This window comes from Panthera leo, chromosome D3, assembly GCF_018350215.1.
Source record: "Panthera leo isolate Ple1 chromosome D3, P.leo_Ple1_pat1.1, whole genome shotgun sequence".
Classification (NCBI taxonomy): domain Eukaryota; kingdom Metazoa; phylum Chordata; class Mammalia; order Carnivora; family Felidae; genus Panthera; species Panthera leo.
The window spans coordinates 38,091,875-38,109,864 of record NC_056690.1 but is presented as its reverse complement, the minus strand read 5'-3'; the positions used below and the strand labels follow the sequence as shown (position 1 = coordinate 38,109,864).

The window sequence follows — 17,990 nt, the reverse complement described above, 5'->3', positions numbered from 1 at the left end:
AGCATTTTTGTAACTGTTGTCAATTGGAAGGCTAAGAAATGTTCATTATTACATTTAAATGTGTATTTCTTTGCCTTCTAGTAAGACTAAATGTATTTAACACATTTATATTTTAGCTACTTTTATTTCCTCTTCCATGAATTCCTGTTCATGTCCTTTGTTTTTGCGCTGAGATCTTAGTGCATTACTTCTTCTAAATCTGTTGTGTGTATGAACCTTCTTGATTTCCACTTTAATTTTTATTATGACATTCTTTGATTTACAAAGTTTGATTTGGATGTGTATACATGTCATTTTCCTTCATAATTTCTTCTACTCTTTTTATGTTTATACAGACCTCACTGCCCCGACACTCAACTAAACAAATATTAGCAGTAGCTAAAAAGAGCACTTAAAATTCACAAGGGGAGGGGCGCCTGGGTAGCTCAGTCAGTTAACCGACCAGCTCTTGGTTTCAGCTCAGGTCATGATCTCACAGTTGTGAGACTGAGCTCCACATCAGACTCAGCAAGGAGCACAGAGCTTGCTTGGGATTCTCTCTCTCTTTCTCTCTCTCCCTCTCTCTCTGCCCCTTTCCTGCTCTCTCTTTCTCTTTCTCTCTCTTTCTAAATAAATAAACTTTTTAAAAAAATTTAGAAGGGGAAAAGCCAGATCACTTGTCCAACTGAAGAAATGAGTTGTTTTTATTTTCAAGATTTCAAATGTACACATCTGGGATTACACAGTGATTGACGACACTACTTCTATACCTTTAATCATACATAATTATTAACAAATACCGAGACAAACCTTTTCTTAGTGGTATCCAATACAATTACTAAATTTTTTCAATCACCAGGAATAACATAGCTCAGAAAGTCTCCAAAAGAACCAAAAAAAGTTAATCTCAGGGCATGACTGTCAGGAAAAATCTAGTTCAGCTAGTTCCCATGGACACAAAGAGCTATACGAGACAGCATTAGTACTTTAATTATTAGCAGTTATTCTTCCCATCCCATTTCTAAGCACGATTCATTTTCTCTACCTTTGTGTTAGCAGCTACAAAGGGAGAATGTTAAAGTAACAGGTAAAGTAGAAAGCGCATAGGCTTTAGAACTTGCTAGCTGTGGGTTCAAATCCTGGATCCACCATTCACTAGTTATTTACCCTAAATAAGTCAAATGGCCTCTGAATCAACGCTTCATCATCTGTGTAACACTGCAGTCAGTATTCGTGGCACAGACTGGGCACTCTATAAATGATTTGGTAATGATTTCCAAGGAAATGCCTTCCTTGTTGTAAAAGCAGGACTAAGAATTAAGTGTTTATTTTTCAATACAATTTTCTGTTCACATATAAATGTGCATGTGTACATTTGTTTGCTTTCCTTTTGTTATTAAGAAACTGGTAAGTGACTAAATCTTTTTTGTTTTGTAAGTAGCCTACAGAAAAAATTAAACAATTTCCAGAAACTATGGGAGGAAAATCCCCACTTTAATATGAAGATGATAGGCCATTTAGGGAATAGTTTCCTTCATCCCACTAAAAGTGGTACTTCAAAAGCCTCTCAAATAATTCAATTTGCATTTCAACTAGCAGTCTGTAGTATCTGTATGCACAAACCAAATCCCATCCTTCCTGTAAACATGGAGCTAACTTCAGTAGTTGGGGCAAACAGCAACAACCTCAGATTTGAGAAGAATAAACCACTGGGGAAACTTTTGAGAATGGACCACTACCCATAAAAACAACTCTGACAATGGAAGAACAACAGCAAAAAGTCACTTTGTATTGAAACTGAAAAACTATTTATGATAAATATATATTCGGCTATAATGGAACTATAAATACTAAATTTAAAAAATCTTAGTTTTAAGGACTGAACATTCTTAAATTGTTGGCCTAACTCTGCGTCTTCTTCTTCTAGAATAAATGTTTTAGCCATGGAATAAGAGAATCTAAAACAATTTGCATTCGTGTGAAAATACAGCAGCAGAGGAGAACAACAACATAATAAATCACAACCTATTTCTGAGAAGAAAAAAAAAACAATGTTTAAAAAAGCCCCGCTGTTAGGGCCAGGTAGAGTCCAAATTTATTTCTAGAATTCCAGTGTTGCATAACTGAAGTGTATTTCAATGGAGCTGAACATCAAGTTACATAATTACCAAATTACTGCATTCTATTTTGCTTTCTCAGCAAAGAACATGATAGGTCTGGCTGACAGCGACAGAAGAAAAGAATTAAAGCAGCATATTTTGCTTATAGCAGAAAACAACTTTTATTTTAAAAGCATTTAGATGGAAGATCACAAATTTTCAATTTTTTGTCCCTAAACTAAGCAATATAAAATGGTCTTTAAAAACCTCAATTTTTGTTTGTCATTTTTTCAAGGTATTTTTAGTTGTTGCCATTGTTTATTTTAAAAAGCTCACTCAACAAATACTTAACATATGTTAAAAAGATCATTAGAAAAGACTTATCAAATTTATATGCTTCCTTCCCATGGAGAGTAGCACAAATGTTGGACATTCAGCTACATTTTACAGAAAATTTAATAATGGAAAATATATTCCAGGAAAATATCATCTGCACTTGTTGATTTAAATTTAAAGCATCAGAGAATTAGCTGAATATTAAAAAGTTGTTATCTAAAACTTATTGATGTATTAATAACCATAATGAGCGATATTCATTTTAGAGCAAGTGTGCATCCTCCTCTAAAACATGACTTCAACGGAACACAAATGCAATCATTAGAAGATTAAACTACTCCGGGAAGAGCTTAAACAAAGAATTATAATAAACTAAGTAGCATCTCCCATTGTCTTGTTCTCTGGGAAGGTTTACAAATCGGAAGTTATTTTACTTAAAGCATTTTTAAAAAGCAAATAAACGAGATCAGAGCATCAGACTTTTTCTTGATGTATATTATGTGAAAATCTCAGATGACTAGGATGGTCTACAGAGGGGTATGGAACACAATGTCAATAAATGATACTATGATTATACACTGAAATAAACAAACCTAAAACAATGAAAGCTACCTAACAAAAACTACACTTAAAAGTTGTTCATTGTTGTTCACAGACTAAAACTGTAAGGGATGGTCATGATTACCGTGACTCAATGGGGTGGCACCATCCCTGGGCTTCTTTTCTTCTTCAGCTTGCTCCTAGAACACAGAAAATGTGGTTTAGACCATATTTTTGGATACATATTGGACACACCGGAAAGACCTCTTCTGTGTGCAGGAAGCCAAACCATGAAAAGCACTGTAAAGGCAGCAACAATCCATGAGTAGCCAATGCCCTCAGCTGGGTGTGCGACCTCAGAGGGCACACCATGATCCATCTGGACATAGCAGGAATCCTCTATTACTGTCTTAACTCTTTTCTGGCTAAAGTATGAGAGAGAGTAAGGTTCAATAATAGTTAACACAGAAGCTGATAAGGACGCCTCCCTACTGCCTGTGTGTGACACTGTGCCAGAGGCAGGCTGATGGAAGAGTCAAGTCCCACACCACAGCCAAGCCTCCTTCAGCCGACCGGCATCTATGACAGTTTATTAAGGCTCAGTCAAGATAACGTTATCTAATTTTAGGCAAACTGACCTCCTGAGAAGAGACAAATGACTTCAAAGATTCCTTTGAAAAAACCCCAGACTGCATATGACAAACAATACAAGCGCCCAGAAAGACCATGGCAGAGCTTCTCTCCACCGAGCAAGCAATTCATCAGACATTCTCACAGCAACTCTCGAAGAAAGGCTGACCACCTAACAAAGACTAAGGGAACAACTTCTTTTTGAAAGATACTCACAGTAACAAAGAGCGTTTGTTAGTGGGTACTCAGAAATGTGTTTCATTTACACAATTTTGTAGTCATAAACACTGAATGCCCCCCATTCAAACTCATAATTATACACTTAAAAATTGAGGAGCAGAGTTTCCCAATTTTAAAATCCTCCAAATGAAGGGTTTCAGTGGGCTCTGAACTCACTTTTGGAAATATAAATATGCAATACCTCTGATTAGTTCCCAAGAAAAACTGTCATCAGGGAAGATGAAAAGTCAGCAGCTGAAATACACAAAAACCTTCACATAACTGACAGGGGTGCTGAGAAATTAGTGTCATGATTAGCAGGTTTGGCTAACAACCGTTTCTTCAGATTAGGCCTGTTTACTCTTGGGACATATCTTTTTAAGCTATGACAAGGGTGACTGACCACCCCAGTTTTCCCAGGACTGACATAGCCACAGCACTGAAGCCTGCATGTGGGGAAGCCCTAAGTTCTAGACAAACCAGGATACCCAGTGATCCCGGCTATGACAACCATTACAACCGAACCTAAAAAAAACAGACTTCAGATAATGCCAACACAAAGCTTTGAATCAAGCTTTCAAAAAAGAATCATGCTTGCTAATATTTTAATGAGAGGAAACTTGTTTGTAACTGTTAAAATAAATAGCGTTGATTTCATTTTTCTATGACACTTTCTTAGTTTCTTTTTTGGTTTATGGCTTTGAGGTGCAAAATACAATTTGAGTAATAGTAAATCATACAATTCTCAAATAAACAAATAACCCACATGTATTGAGATATGTGATTAATGTTTCTTTATTGATGGGTAAGCACACCAGGCTGCCACTTGCTGATACAGCCAGATACAATTGATTGGGAAAGCTTGGTATCTTTCTATACATATAATTTGTTTTTTTAAGTTCATACGGCTTAAGGTAAAAATATACAGAGAAACAAATAGAGTGAAAACTTTCCCACCCATCTTCCCCACTCTGGCCAACTCATAACAACTCCACCTGGAAATCACAGTTACTAGAGTCTAATATGTCTTTGTAAAGTTTTCTTTATAAAAACACAAAGAAACATGAATATATGTTCTTATTGTCTTGCTTTTATGCACAAAGGTCGCACATCATAATACAGTTTTTTCCCTCTCTTTTCATTTAACAAAATACCTCAGAGATCTTTATCAGATTATGAAGAGCATTCTCATTTGTTCTTCACAGCCGCACAGCATTACACTGAATGGATATTTCATGATTTACTTAACTGATTCCATATTTATGGATATTTGGGCTATTTCCAATCTTTTTTTCCCCCAGTCATATAATGCTACAGTGAAAAACCAGCACGTATGTCATTTCGCATATGTGCAAGGGTATCTATGGAATGACTTCTCAGGAGTGAAACTGCCAGTCAAGAGACTCGTGCTTTCCTGCTGCCAATCCCCACACGAGCTTTCCCACTCAACAGTCTCACAAGCCTTGGATCAGTGCCTGCTTTCCCACAGCCTTGTCACCAGGGTGTGTTATCAAATTTTTGGATTTTTGCCAAGATGGCGAGTGACAAACATCTCACTACAGTTAAATGTGTGTTTGTTACATTATGAAGAAACTGAAGATCACTTTGTATATTTAAAGCCACTTGTATTTCCTTCTCTGTGAAATATCTTTTTACATCCTTAGTCCGTTTTCTGTTGGAATGATTGCTCATCTTTGGGTCTTGATAAATGAGGAAGATTAGTCCTTTGTCTACATTATGAGATGCATTATTCTTTTTCCCCAGTTTGTAATTTGTCTTTTTCATTTTTCTTACGGTATTTTTTAATATGTAGGGATTTTTGTTGTTTAAGAAATGAAATTACAAACTTTTCTTTCGTGGCTTCTCAATTTGAATAATCATTAGAAAATCCTTCTCCACTCCCAAATTATAAAAACCTTCTACTTTGTTTATGTCTATTACATTTACGGTTTATTTTTTCACATCTGAATCTTTGATAAATCTGAATCTGAGCCAGGATATAGTGTGAAGTAAACATCCAGTATTTTCACCCAAGTGGCCCTTCACCTCTCCCAACATGTATGGACAATATACTGAACTCCCATGTGCATTTGCTCCTACTTCTGGCATGTCTCTTCTGTTTCTTTGTTTATCTGTCTTTTCAGTTAGCAGTACCACACTGTTTTAATTATGACAGCCTTGTGTTTTAATATGATTCCTAGACTGTTTAGCGTTTACCCACAATAAGCGAGTTCCCTTCTGTTCAAGTTTTAGAGTCAGGCATCTGAGGGTTCATCCCCAATCCACCTTACCGGTGGTATGACGCTGACCAAGTGACCTAATTTCTGCGAGCCTCAGTTTTCTAATCTGTGATCTGGAGACCATCTTAACTTCTTTACTGAATTACTCCAAGGAATAGAGATCCACAGGTAAAACCTGACTGCAGCCCGTAACACCTGGCAGACTCTCCATGGTAGCTGTCACAGTTATTCTGCCAGATTTCAAGCTGCAGACTTGAAATGGATCCAGACTTAATAAAAATTAAGTTAGCCTTCCTATTTGTGTTTACTGACTGAAGAAACGTATCTCAAATGAACAGAATCTCTGATGAAAGAAAAATTCTGAGAGAGAGTAGAGAAGAATCTTAAACCACTAACTGAATTAATTACCTATTTAACAAATTTATTGAGCAATTCTTATATGGCAGGAAATGCACTGGGTTTTAAGGCGCAAATGAAACACAACACCCAGTGTTTGTTCACTGACCACCCATCATCTGATAGGCGTTTACTACTGAATGGCTGACTGAGGAAAGAATGAAGCCTTACATTTACTCTTCTGTCCCCCCAGCTCCTTATGACATACATTCTCACCCCCACTGCGACAACCCTGCAGCTGCCCGTTCTCCATGCACCACTCTGGCCTCACCTCTGCCTTCCTGCCTTCATGCCTCTCATGTGCAAGCATCCCCACTGCTCTCCGGACTTTCTGTCCTGCCCACCCCCTGTTCTGTTCGCTCTGACACCTGCCAACCCACTCTCAGTCTCACAGACAAGATGACCAATGGATCCACATCTCCCTCCACCATGTTTCAAACCTGCAGATCCAAAGTCCCACTACACAGCTTCATCTGGATGCCTTACAAGCTCTTGAAACTCAGTAATTACCAAAGGGAATTCATCATTACACTCTGAACCTCTTCTTAACCCCTGCCCAAAGTTCCCCAAACTCACTCTGCACTTTGTTTCACCCACACTGCCTCCTCCACCAGCTACTCTCCTTGCGGATTCTCAGATGACCCTAATGAGCAATGCCCTTGTAGAATCCCCTCCCCTGAGCGGGGGTGAAATTTGTTACTTACTTCTAGACCATAGAATATGCCAAGGTGATGGGACAGTCAGTTTCTCAACTGCATTACAATATATGACTCCACACTAGCTGACTAAAGCAGGAGGATCTCCGGCCTTGAAATAGCAGGCTGCCATGCAGTGAGAGGACCCCATGACAAGGAACTGTGCAGGGCCTCTTGGAGCTAAGACTGGATCTTGCTTGAGAGCCAATGAGAAAACGGGACCCACATTCCTACAACCACAAAGAACAGAATTCTGTTGACAACCACATGAGCTTGGAAGAGGCCATTGAGCTCCAAAAAGATCTCAGCCAGACCAACACTTTGATTTTACCCTTTGATACCCCAAGCAGAAAATTCATTTAACTCATGCCTAGAAGACTGACCTATGGAAAGTGTGAGGTAATAATAAATGGCTGTTTTAAGCCACAAAGTTGGTGGCAATTTGTTAAGCAGCAATAGAAAACTAATACATGCCTATTTATCCTTTAGAAGTTAACACAAGGAGGTCTCTTTGCTCTTACTTCCTCCTCCCCTCTCCGCCCATGTTAAACTGGGTAACCTACTGAATCCTGGAAATTCCCTGTACAAATCTCTATTATTGGGCCTATCATCTGTCTTATTGGACTCACCTGCTTTGAGGAACTTACTGAAGGCACAGTCTCAACCATCTTTCATCCCCAAAAGGTAACTTGGCACCTAGTCTAGCTCAACAAATATTTGCTGAATGAAGGCATGAATGCAAGTACTTTTCCACCTGGTAGATTTCACATCCAAAGTTATCACGCAATTAATAAATAGCATCCTGATACAACATACTATAACCTAGAGCTTGTCAAAATTTAACATGCATATGAATCACCTGGGTATTTTGTTAAAATGCAGATCTTGACTCTATAGGTCTGGAATAGGGCCTGAGATTACCAGTGTCCACCAAGCCCCAGCTGATGACACTTCTGAAGGTCTGTGGACCACAGCATGAGCTGTACAGCCACCATCTTCCAGGCAGAGGGTGAGAGTAGAGAAGCCATCCTATCTACCTCTGTTCTACTGCATGTGAAATGATGAACTGAATCGGTCTAATTTTCTATGGCAGTTCTTTACCCCAATTTCATCCCTTTTTACCCACTCAATACACAGGAAATTTACATAATTTGAAACAACACCAGTCTCTTCTCATAAAGGTTTTACTGCAAAAACTGAAATGGTAACAAGAAATAGTATTCAAGAGTTGATTATGTGAGCACAACAGCTACTGAAGCATTTTTATAATCACTGTATCATTCAAATATAAAAAGAAATACATAATATGCTGTCTGTCACTCCGTTAGTGGATTAGGATGTTTGGTTCACACTTCTTTATTTGCTATTGAAATTCTGCCTAGATAGAAGAAACATATCCCTCCCAAAAATAACATTACCTCTCACTTCAGAGTTAAATTATCCAAGCTCCTTGTGTACATATGTTTTTTTTTTTTGGATGGATCAGGTTATAGATATGTAGACATATATATGAAAGGTCACCGTTTTGTATTTAAGAATAAATTTATATTTCTCTTAAGACACACCGACCTCATTTTTTTGGAAAATTTTGCAAATAAAAGAGGATTTAATATCTTAAAATAGATCAGAAAAATGCTGAATTTGGGGTCAGGTGACCCAAGGTCAAGTTCCAATCCCACCCACAAAGAGGTATGTAACCATGAACAAATGACATATGTTATCTGCACCTACTTTTTCTTGTCTATAAGAAAAGGGATTGGACCAAATGTTCTCCTGCAACAGGAACTCCTGCAAGTTTTAACATTCTGTGCTTCTGTCTGAGCTAATTAATTATTTCATCAAGGTAATAAATCTACACTGCTATTAATGACTAGAGAGTTAATTTTTTTAAAAAGGAAAGGAAAAATGAGCACTTTTCCTTATCTTCCCAGACAGAACACTTAAGGAAATCAGTATGAGTTGAGAAAAATAAAACCATTACTGTGATTTCTCAGGTTTCAAACTTTACTCTTGAAAACTGAAAATAAAGCTTCAGAAAAAAAAAAAGTGCTCTGAAAAAGGGAAGAGAGTGGTTTAAGGAACATAAAATAAGTCTTGCTATGGTGCATTTCCATTCACCAATTTAAAATCCATCATTTAGGAAGAGAGGATGATGAGGTGAGATAATAACCAAAAGGCTTCATGTTCTGCTGCCTCCTGATGGACCCGGATGCATCATATACTTTTACTACAAGTTACAGTGACTTTTCTAATTAATAAGTGTCGACATTTCCCTGTCTATGAATTCCAATCAAGGAAGCAAAACAAAAGATTTTCACCTACTGATATGTGGTTTGCAATTTCAAGTCTTTGCCCTGGAACTTCCAGATACTGCCCCTTCCTTTCTTTCACCCTCAGACCAGTCCCTGGAGCACTGGAGGATTTTCCAGCAACCACTGTTCCTCTCCCATAAGAATACAGGATGACACCTATTGGTTTCATGGACAGTGGAAAACACTGAAATCCCCTTCGATGACTCCAGTAACAAACTACCATTTGAATTTCACTTGCTGTCTCAAGTCCACTTTTCAAATTCTCTTTTTCTCTGATTCAATGTGGGTGACAAATTGAAGACAAATGAAATTAACCTTTCAGATAAAATAAAAAAACAGAAAAGGATTATTTTTCGTTGCTCTACTGCAATTCAGATGGAGACAGAGAGAAGGAAATGATCTCATTTTATTCAAATATTCAATATTCATTGTGAGCAAAAACTATTTTTCAATGGCAGTCATCTCTGGATCTGTTAGCATCACTCTACCTGAATAAAAACAAAATCCCATGTTAGAGGCCTAGACTCTGAGGAGGAAGGCTGTGATATAATTGTTACAAATGGTATGTGCCCTGTTCAGGGCCAGCTAGGAGCAGGGTTCCGGGGGGGGGGGGGGGGGGGGGGGGGAAGGAAATCCCAGGCATATTTAAACCAGTATCTGCTAAGATGTCTAGAAAAAATCAAAGAGAAAAAATCTAAAATAGCTCTATAAATATCTCCTCTCTATGGTTCCCCCATACATATTTTTTGAGGTGGTGGGGGGGCACAGGGAGAGGGAGAGAAAATCTTAAGCAGGCTCCATGCTCAGTGCAGAGCCCGACATGGGGCTCGATCTCACAACTGTGAGATGGTAACCTGAGCAGAAATCAAGAGTCAGACGCTTATCCGACTGAGCCACCCAGGAGCCCCTAGTTCCCCCATATATAAATGCATTCTATTGGCTGATGCAAACTAGTATATCAGTCATGTGTAGGGCAACAAAATGATAAAAAATTAAGTACTACTGAAGATTAAGAAACGAATGTAACCTTACCCTAAACATTTTCTCACTAATTAAGGATATTACAAAATAATTTCATTACATTATGCCCAAGTAAAAGCCAACCACAGCTCCCTCCTGCCAATACGTATATCAAGTTCAGCAGATACAATATCAAGTACAACTTCCTCTGCTCTATCTTCAAGACTCTCTAAGCTTAACCACTCACGTCCATCCTAGTCATCTTGCTATTTCATTATGTACCAAATCTTAGACTCACTGAAATGGAAAGACCCTTAAGATATTTTAATCTAAGACTCTGGTTCTATAAATAAAAAAGCTGAGGCTCAGCCTGGTGAAGGACTTAACCTTGGTCATAGAGCTAATAATTATCATCAGAGCCAAAAACTGAAATCCAAATATTCTGACCCCCAGCCCAACACTCATTCTGCAAAACTGCCAACAGCAACATCTGCTCAATGAGACAAGTAATTATAATCTTGTCATTTATCACATATGTCATATTTGCTTCCAACCCCATACCTTTACTCATGCTGCTTCCTTGGCCCAGACAATCCCTCCTCTGACCTTTCAACTTCCTTATCTCTCAAGGTTAGTTGCCTAGATAGCACCCAGATGTTAAAACACAAATAAGTTATACTCTCGCATATTGCCTCTTACTAAATTGGATTTTTTTTTACCAGGTTGGACGTAAGAACCATTTGTTACAGTAGCATTAAATATGCATTAAATTTTATTTGTTAAATAAATTAAGTAAAGCATTAAATATGGACATCTTAGGTATTCCTCACCCTTCAAAGTCTATACATGAGCCCCTAATGATTCTACCTGGCCCTGAAGGTTGAATGTACCTATAAACACTAATGTGTATAAGCAGTTAGTTGTCTCACATTACCCCCTATAAGTTCTTTTCTCTCTAATAATAATAAATTTATTTTTCAGATTTATTCAGATCCTTTAGAGAACAAATAATGTCTCATATTTCTATTTCTCAAACTTCCTACTTCAATAATCAGATATAGATTCATAGATTTTAAAAGGTTCAGAAGAAAAGAAAGAATGGGAACCAGTATTTATTCAGTATTTTACATACACAATTATTTTATTCTGATATACTCAAATAAAATTTCCTTTTTTATTTGGTAAACTTGCATTTTTATGTAGGAAATTTGAAATTTTACAGCTTATATATGGTTTGGGGTTTCATGCACACCAAATGCACACCAAACATCTATGAAATCTCCTTGAAAAAAAAATGCTTAGTTTCCCCAATTATCGTGTGCCTACACTTTGCCAGTCAATTCTAATGGTGGTTGAGTGGAAAAGACTAACAAATAGCACTGAAAAGGGCACTTGTCTTTGTGTTAGATATACGGAAAAGCATGACATGTTAGGGAATATAACAGGGGCAGGGAAACTCCTCTCTCCAAATCTGCGGCAGCACTATGGGGCATGGTAAACAAAGCTCATTCACATGACGGATTTCAGTAAACAAAGGCATAAGACATGCAATAAAACCTAAGTGAAAGAAGCACTCTTGCAGATGCTGTTAGAGTATACACTGGGGTGACTGCTCTGGAAGATGACATAAAAGGCTTATCAAGACTTTACATGCACATAGCCTTTAGTATGACACGTCTACTAGTAAGATTTGATCTTTGAATCAAATGCAAAAGTATATCAAAATATATGAATGCAAACCTTTGGTTTTAATACAGAATTATAACAACAAAAACTAAAAATCATCTACATGTTTGGAGTAGAGTACTGCTTCAATAAATTATGGTACATTCACAGTATGGAATATTAAGCACCACTGAAAACAATGGAAATATCTGCATCTCTAAGACATATGTGTTTAACTGCAAGAAAAAGCAAGAAACAGAACAAGAAATAAAGTATGAGCACATTTGGGTACATGTATGCATTCATGCCTGTATTATGTATGTATGTATGTATGTATAAAGGGTTTGGGTTTTGTAGCTTCCTTTTTTTTTTTTTTGCTTTGATTCCTATATAGATTCACAAGAAAATGTAAACAGTGATCGTACCTTTAAAAAAAGATTTGGGAGTTAGCATGTGTGTGAGTGGGTATGATAGAGAATTTACTTCTTATTTTCATACTATATATTATTTTTTTAACTATGTGCCTATTCATAGAAAAATGTAAATAAATGCTTTTAAAATTCTACAAATACATAAAATAAATACTAGTATACGAAGACTCATTGACAGATATTATTATCAGCCTCTGAAAATTATAAGACACTGAAGATATGAAATTACTACCTCAAAAGCAGATGTTTAGAAAGTACCCAACTGTTCATTAGTTTTATCTTTAATGTGTTTAATCTATCAATGCTATTTTGCTTAATTAACTGGAAATTTGACTTGTAAACTCATAAAGGTAACAGAGAAAGTAAAGAATATTATTGATATTTCAAGCAAATTCCAAACATAATTTTAGTAGGTTAACTCAAACATAACTGAACCCCTTCCTCTACATAGTGAATACAGCCACAGATGTAAATCAGCTTACTGTATTAAACTATTAAATTTAACTAATCACACTGGACATTGTAATTGGAAATGAGCCCCTAGCTGTCAGTATAATGTGGAATTCATCCTAAATGCATGTCTTTTCTATTATCCTGTGTGAATATTCTCTTTTTTAATGTTTTTATTTATTTATTTTGAGAGAGAGTGATAGAGAATGAGTGGGGGAGGGGCAGAGAGAGAGGGTGACAGAGAATCCCTCTAGCATAAGAGCCTGACATGGGACTTGAACCCATGAACCATGAGATTATGACCTGAGCCAAAATCAAGAGCCAAACGCTCAACCAACTGAGCTACCCAGGTACCCCATGAACACTCTTTAAAATAATTATATGTTCCAAACACTTCAAAACTCAAATCAGTAGTATAGTCCTTTGAAATGTCATTATCTACTATTCATCAAAGAAGTCCATTTGACTGAGGTAGCCATTAAACACTAGGAACATCATTTAACAGATATTTTTGGAAATCCAGGCATGTAAGGTGCCACATTCAAACAGCACCTATGTAAGTGTTGAGCACTTCTGGGGTTCAAAAATGGGAAAATCCCCATACGGAATGGAAATAATGGTAAAATCACTGGCATCAACATAGGCCTTAAGAGAAAACTGGAATTTGTGCCAATACAGAAAAGACAGAAGGTTGAATATTCGTGTTGTAGGGCAAGATAACAGAAGTTCTGAGAAGGGACAGTAATAATTTTAGCAGCTTAAAAGGAAATGATACTGAGAAAAGGTAGCAAATATGTTTGGATAGGAGAGGTGATCTCAAATACTAAACTAAAAAATAAAAGAAATATTCAGCAGCCAATACTGATTAACTATAGGACTATTGGTAGAGGCAGGATAGACCTAGCTATTTCCTTAGGACAACGGTTCTCAATCATGAGTGTGTACCACAATCACCAGGAGGCCCTGTAAAATATAGACTGCTCAGCCTCACTTCAGGGTATCTGATCCAGTAGGTCTGGAGTAAAGACCAAGAATTTTCATTTCTAACAAACCCTCAGGTTTGTTGATGCTGATGCTGTTGTTCTGGAGACCAGAGCTGAAGAACCACTATGCGAGAACAACTGAGAGCACATCAAATACCTTGTCTCTTCAGAGGGCATGACACAAAACACCAGAAATGCTGAGAAAAATGGCATCCTCACATAACTTGAGACAGGTTCAGGCCTTCCTAAGTCTGATCCAAGCAACCCTCACACTCAACTCTCATGGAACTGATCTATGAAATGCAACCAATGTGGACTTCTGGGGAAATGGTCCTTGGTCCCACGTTAACCACCCCACCTCCCAGTGAGTCTGACCAAAGGAAACAGTTCTGTAACTAGACACAGACCTACACTTATCATCTTTTTTTTTTTTTTAATGTATTATATATACTTTTTTTATTTTTTATTTTTTTTTAATATATGAAATTTACTGTCAAATTGGTTTCCATACAACACCCAGTGCTCATCCCAAAAGGTGCCCTCCTCAATACCCATCACCCACCCTGCCCTCCCTCCCACCCCCCATCAACCCTCAGTTTGTTCTCAGTTTTTAACAGTCTCTAATGCTTTGGCTCTCTCCCACTCTAACCTCTTTTTTTTTTTTTTTTCCCTTCCCCTCCCCCATGGGTTTCTGTTATGTTTCTCAGGATCCACATAAGAGTGAAACCATATGGTATCTGTCTTTCTCTGTATGGCTTATTTCACTTAGCATCACACTCTCCAGTTCCATCCATGTTGCTACAAAAGGCCATATTTCATTTTTTCTCATTGCCACGTAGTATTCCATTGTGTATATAAACCACAATTTCTTTATCCATTCATCAGTTGATGGACATTTAGGCTCTTTCCATAATTTGGCTATTGTTGAGAGTGCCGCTATAAACATTGGGGTACAGGTGCCCCTATGCATCAGTACTCCTGTATCCCTTGGATAAATTCCTAGCAGTGCTATTGCTGGGTCATAGGGTAGGTCTATTTTTAATTTTCTGAGGAACCTCCACACTGCTTTCCAGAGCGGCTGCACCAATTTGCATTCCCACCAACAGTGCAAGAGGGTTCCTGTTTCTCCACATCCTCTCCAGCATCTATAGTCTCCTGATTTCTTCATTTTGGCCACTCTGACTGGCGTGAGGTGGTATCTGAGTGTGGTTTTGATTTGTATTTCCCTGATAAGGAGCGACGTTGAACATCTTTTCATGTGCCTGTTGGCCATCCGGATGTCTTCTTTAGAGAAGTGTCTATTCATGTTTTCTGCCCATTTCTTCACTGGGTTATTTGTTTTTCGGGTGTGGAGTTTGATGAGCTCTTTATAGATTTTGGATACTAGCCCTTTGTCCGATGTGTCATTTGCAAATATCTTTTCCCATTCCGTTGGTTGCCTTTTAGTTTTGTTGGTTGTTTCCTTTGCTGTGCAGAAGCTTTTTATCTTCATAAGGTCCCAGTAATTCACTTTTGCTTTTAATTCCCTTGCCTTTGGGGATGTGCCGAGTAAGAGATTGCTACGGCTGAGGTCAGAGAGGTCTTTTCCTGCTTTCTCCTCTAAGGTTTTGATGGTTTCCTGTCTCACATTCAGGTCCTTTATCCATTTTGAGTTTATTTTTGTGAATGGTGTGAGAAAGTGGTCTAGTTTCAACCTTCTGCATGTTGCTGTCCAGTTCTCCCAGCACCATTTGTTAAAGAGACTGTCTTTTTTCCATTGGATGTTCTTTCCTGCTTTGTCAAAGATGAGTTGGCCATACGTTTGTGGGTCTAGTTCTGGGGTTTCTATTCTATTCCATTGGTCTATGTGTCTGTTTTTATGCCAATACCATGCTGTCTTGATGATGACAGCTTTGTAGTAGAGGCTAAAGTCTGGGATTGTGATGCCTCCTGCTTTGGTCTTCTTCTTCAAAATTACTTTGGCTATTCGGGGCCTTTTGTGGTTCCATATGAATTTTAGGATTGCTTGTTCTAGTTTCGAGAAGAATGCTGGTGCAATTTTGATTGGGATTGCATTGAATGTGTAGATAGCTTTGGGTAGTATTGACATTTTGACAATATTTATTCTTCCAATCCATGAGCAGGGAATGTCTTTCCATTTCTTTATATCTTCTTCAATTACCTGCATAAGCTTTCTATAGTTTTCAGCATACAGATCTTTTACATCTTTGGTTAGATTTATTCCTAGGTATTTTATGCTTCTTGGTGCAATTGTGAATGGGATCAGTTTCTTCATTTGTCTTTCTGTTGCTTCATTGTTAGTATATAAGAATGCAACTGATTTCTGCACATTGATTTTGTATCCTGCAACTTTGCTGAATTCATGTATCAGTTCTAGCAGACTTTTGGTGGAGTCTATCGGATTTTCCATGTATAATATCATGTCATCTGCAAAAAGCGAAAGCTTGACTTCATCTTTGCCAATTTTGATGCCTTTGATTTCCTTTTGTTGTCTGATTGCTGATGCTAGAACTTCCAGCACTATATTAAACAGCAGCGGTGACAGTGGGCATCCCTGTCGTGTTCCTGATCTCAGGGAAAAAGCTCTCAGTTTTTTCCCGTTGAGGATGATGTTAGCTGTGGGCTTTTCATAAATGGCCTTTATGATCTTTAAGTATGTTCCTTCTATCCCGACTTTCTCAAGGGTTTTTATTAAGAAAGGGTGCTGGATTTTGTCAAAGGCCTTTTCTGCATCGATTGACAGGATCATATGGTTCTTCTCTTTTTTTTTGTTAATGTGATGTATCACGTTGATCGATTTGCGAATGTTGAACCAGCCCTGCATCCCAGGAATGAATCCCACTTGATCGTGGTGAATAATTCTTTTTATATGCTGTTGAATTCGATTTGCTAGTATCTTATTAAGAATTTTTGCATCCATATTCATCAGGGATATTGGCCTGTAGTTCTCTTTTTTTACTGGGTCTCTGTCTGGTTTAGGAATCAAAGTAATACTGGCTTCATAGAATGAGTCTGGAAGTTTTCCTTCCCTTTCTATTTCTTGGAATAGCTTGAGAAGGATAGGTATTATCTCTGCTTTAAATGTCTGGTAGAACTCCCCTGGGAAGCCATCTGGTCCTGGACTCTTATTTGTTGGGAGATTTTTGATAACCGATTCAATTTCTTCGCTGGTTATGGGTCTGTTCAAGCTTTCTATTTCCTCCTGATTGAGTTTTGGAAGAGTGTGGGTGTTTAGAAATTTGTCCATTTCTTCCAGGTTGTCCAATTTGCTGGCATATAATTTTTCATAGTATTCCCTGATAATTGTTTGTATCTCTGAGGGATTGGTTGTAATCATTCCATTTTCATTCATGATTTTATCTATTTGGGTCATCTCCCTTTTCTTTTTGAGAAGCCTGGCTAGAGGTTTGTCAATTTTGTTTATTTTTTCAAAAAACAAACTCTTGGTTTCGTTGATCTGCTCTACAGTTTTTTTAGATTCTATATTGTTTATTTCTGCTCTGATCTTTATTATTTCTCTTCTTCTGCTGGGTTTAGGCTGCCTTTGCTGTTCTGCTTCTATTTCCTTTAGGTGTGCTGTTAGATTTTGTATTTGGGATTTTTCTTGTTTCTTGAGATAGGCCTGGATTGCAATGTATTTTCCTCTCAGGACTGCCTTCGCTGCATCCCAGAGCGTTTGGATTGTTGTATTTTCATTTTCGTTTGTTTCCATATATGTTTTAATTTCTTCTCTAATTGCCTGGTTGACCCACTCATTCGTTAGTAGGGTGTTCTTTAACCTCCATGCTTTTGGAGGTTTTCCAGACTTTTTCCTGTGGTTGATTTCAAGCTTCATAGCATTGTGGTCTGAAAGTATGCATGGTATAATTTCAATTCTTGTAAACTTATGAAGGGCTGTTTTGTGACCCAGTATATGATCTATCTTGGAGAATGTTCCATGTGCACTCGAGAAGAAAGTATATTCTGTTGCTTTGGGATGCAGAGTTCTAAATATATCTGTCAAGTCCATCTGATCCAATGTATCATTCAGGGCCCTTGTTTCTTTATTGACTGTG

General features: G+C 37.7%; 1 protein-coding gene across 18 annotated transcripts in view; it reads right to left on the bottom strand.

Annotated features, from left to right (window-relative positions):
- The window catches only part of L3MBTL4 (L3MBTL histone methyl-lysine binding protein 4), a 448,782-nt gene that overhangs the window by 335,306 nt on the left and 95,486 nt on the right, over positions 1-17,990 (bottom strand). For all 18 annotated transcript variants that reach the window (XM_042909930.1, XM_042909929.1, XM_042909916.1 and 15 more), the window contains one exon: positions 3,100-3,154. In XM_042909930.1, the coding sequence (XP_042765864.1) occupies positions 3,100-3,154 (55 nt within the window). The remainder of the gene's footprint in view (positions 1-3,099; positions 3,155-17,990) is intronic.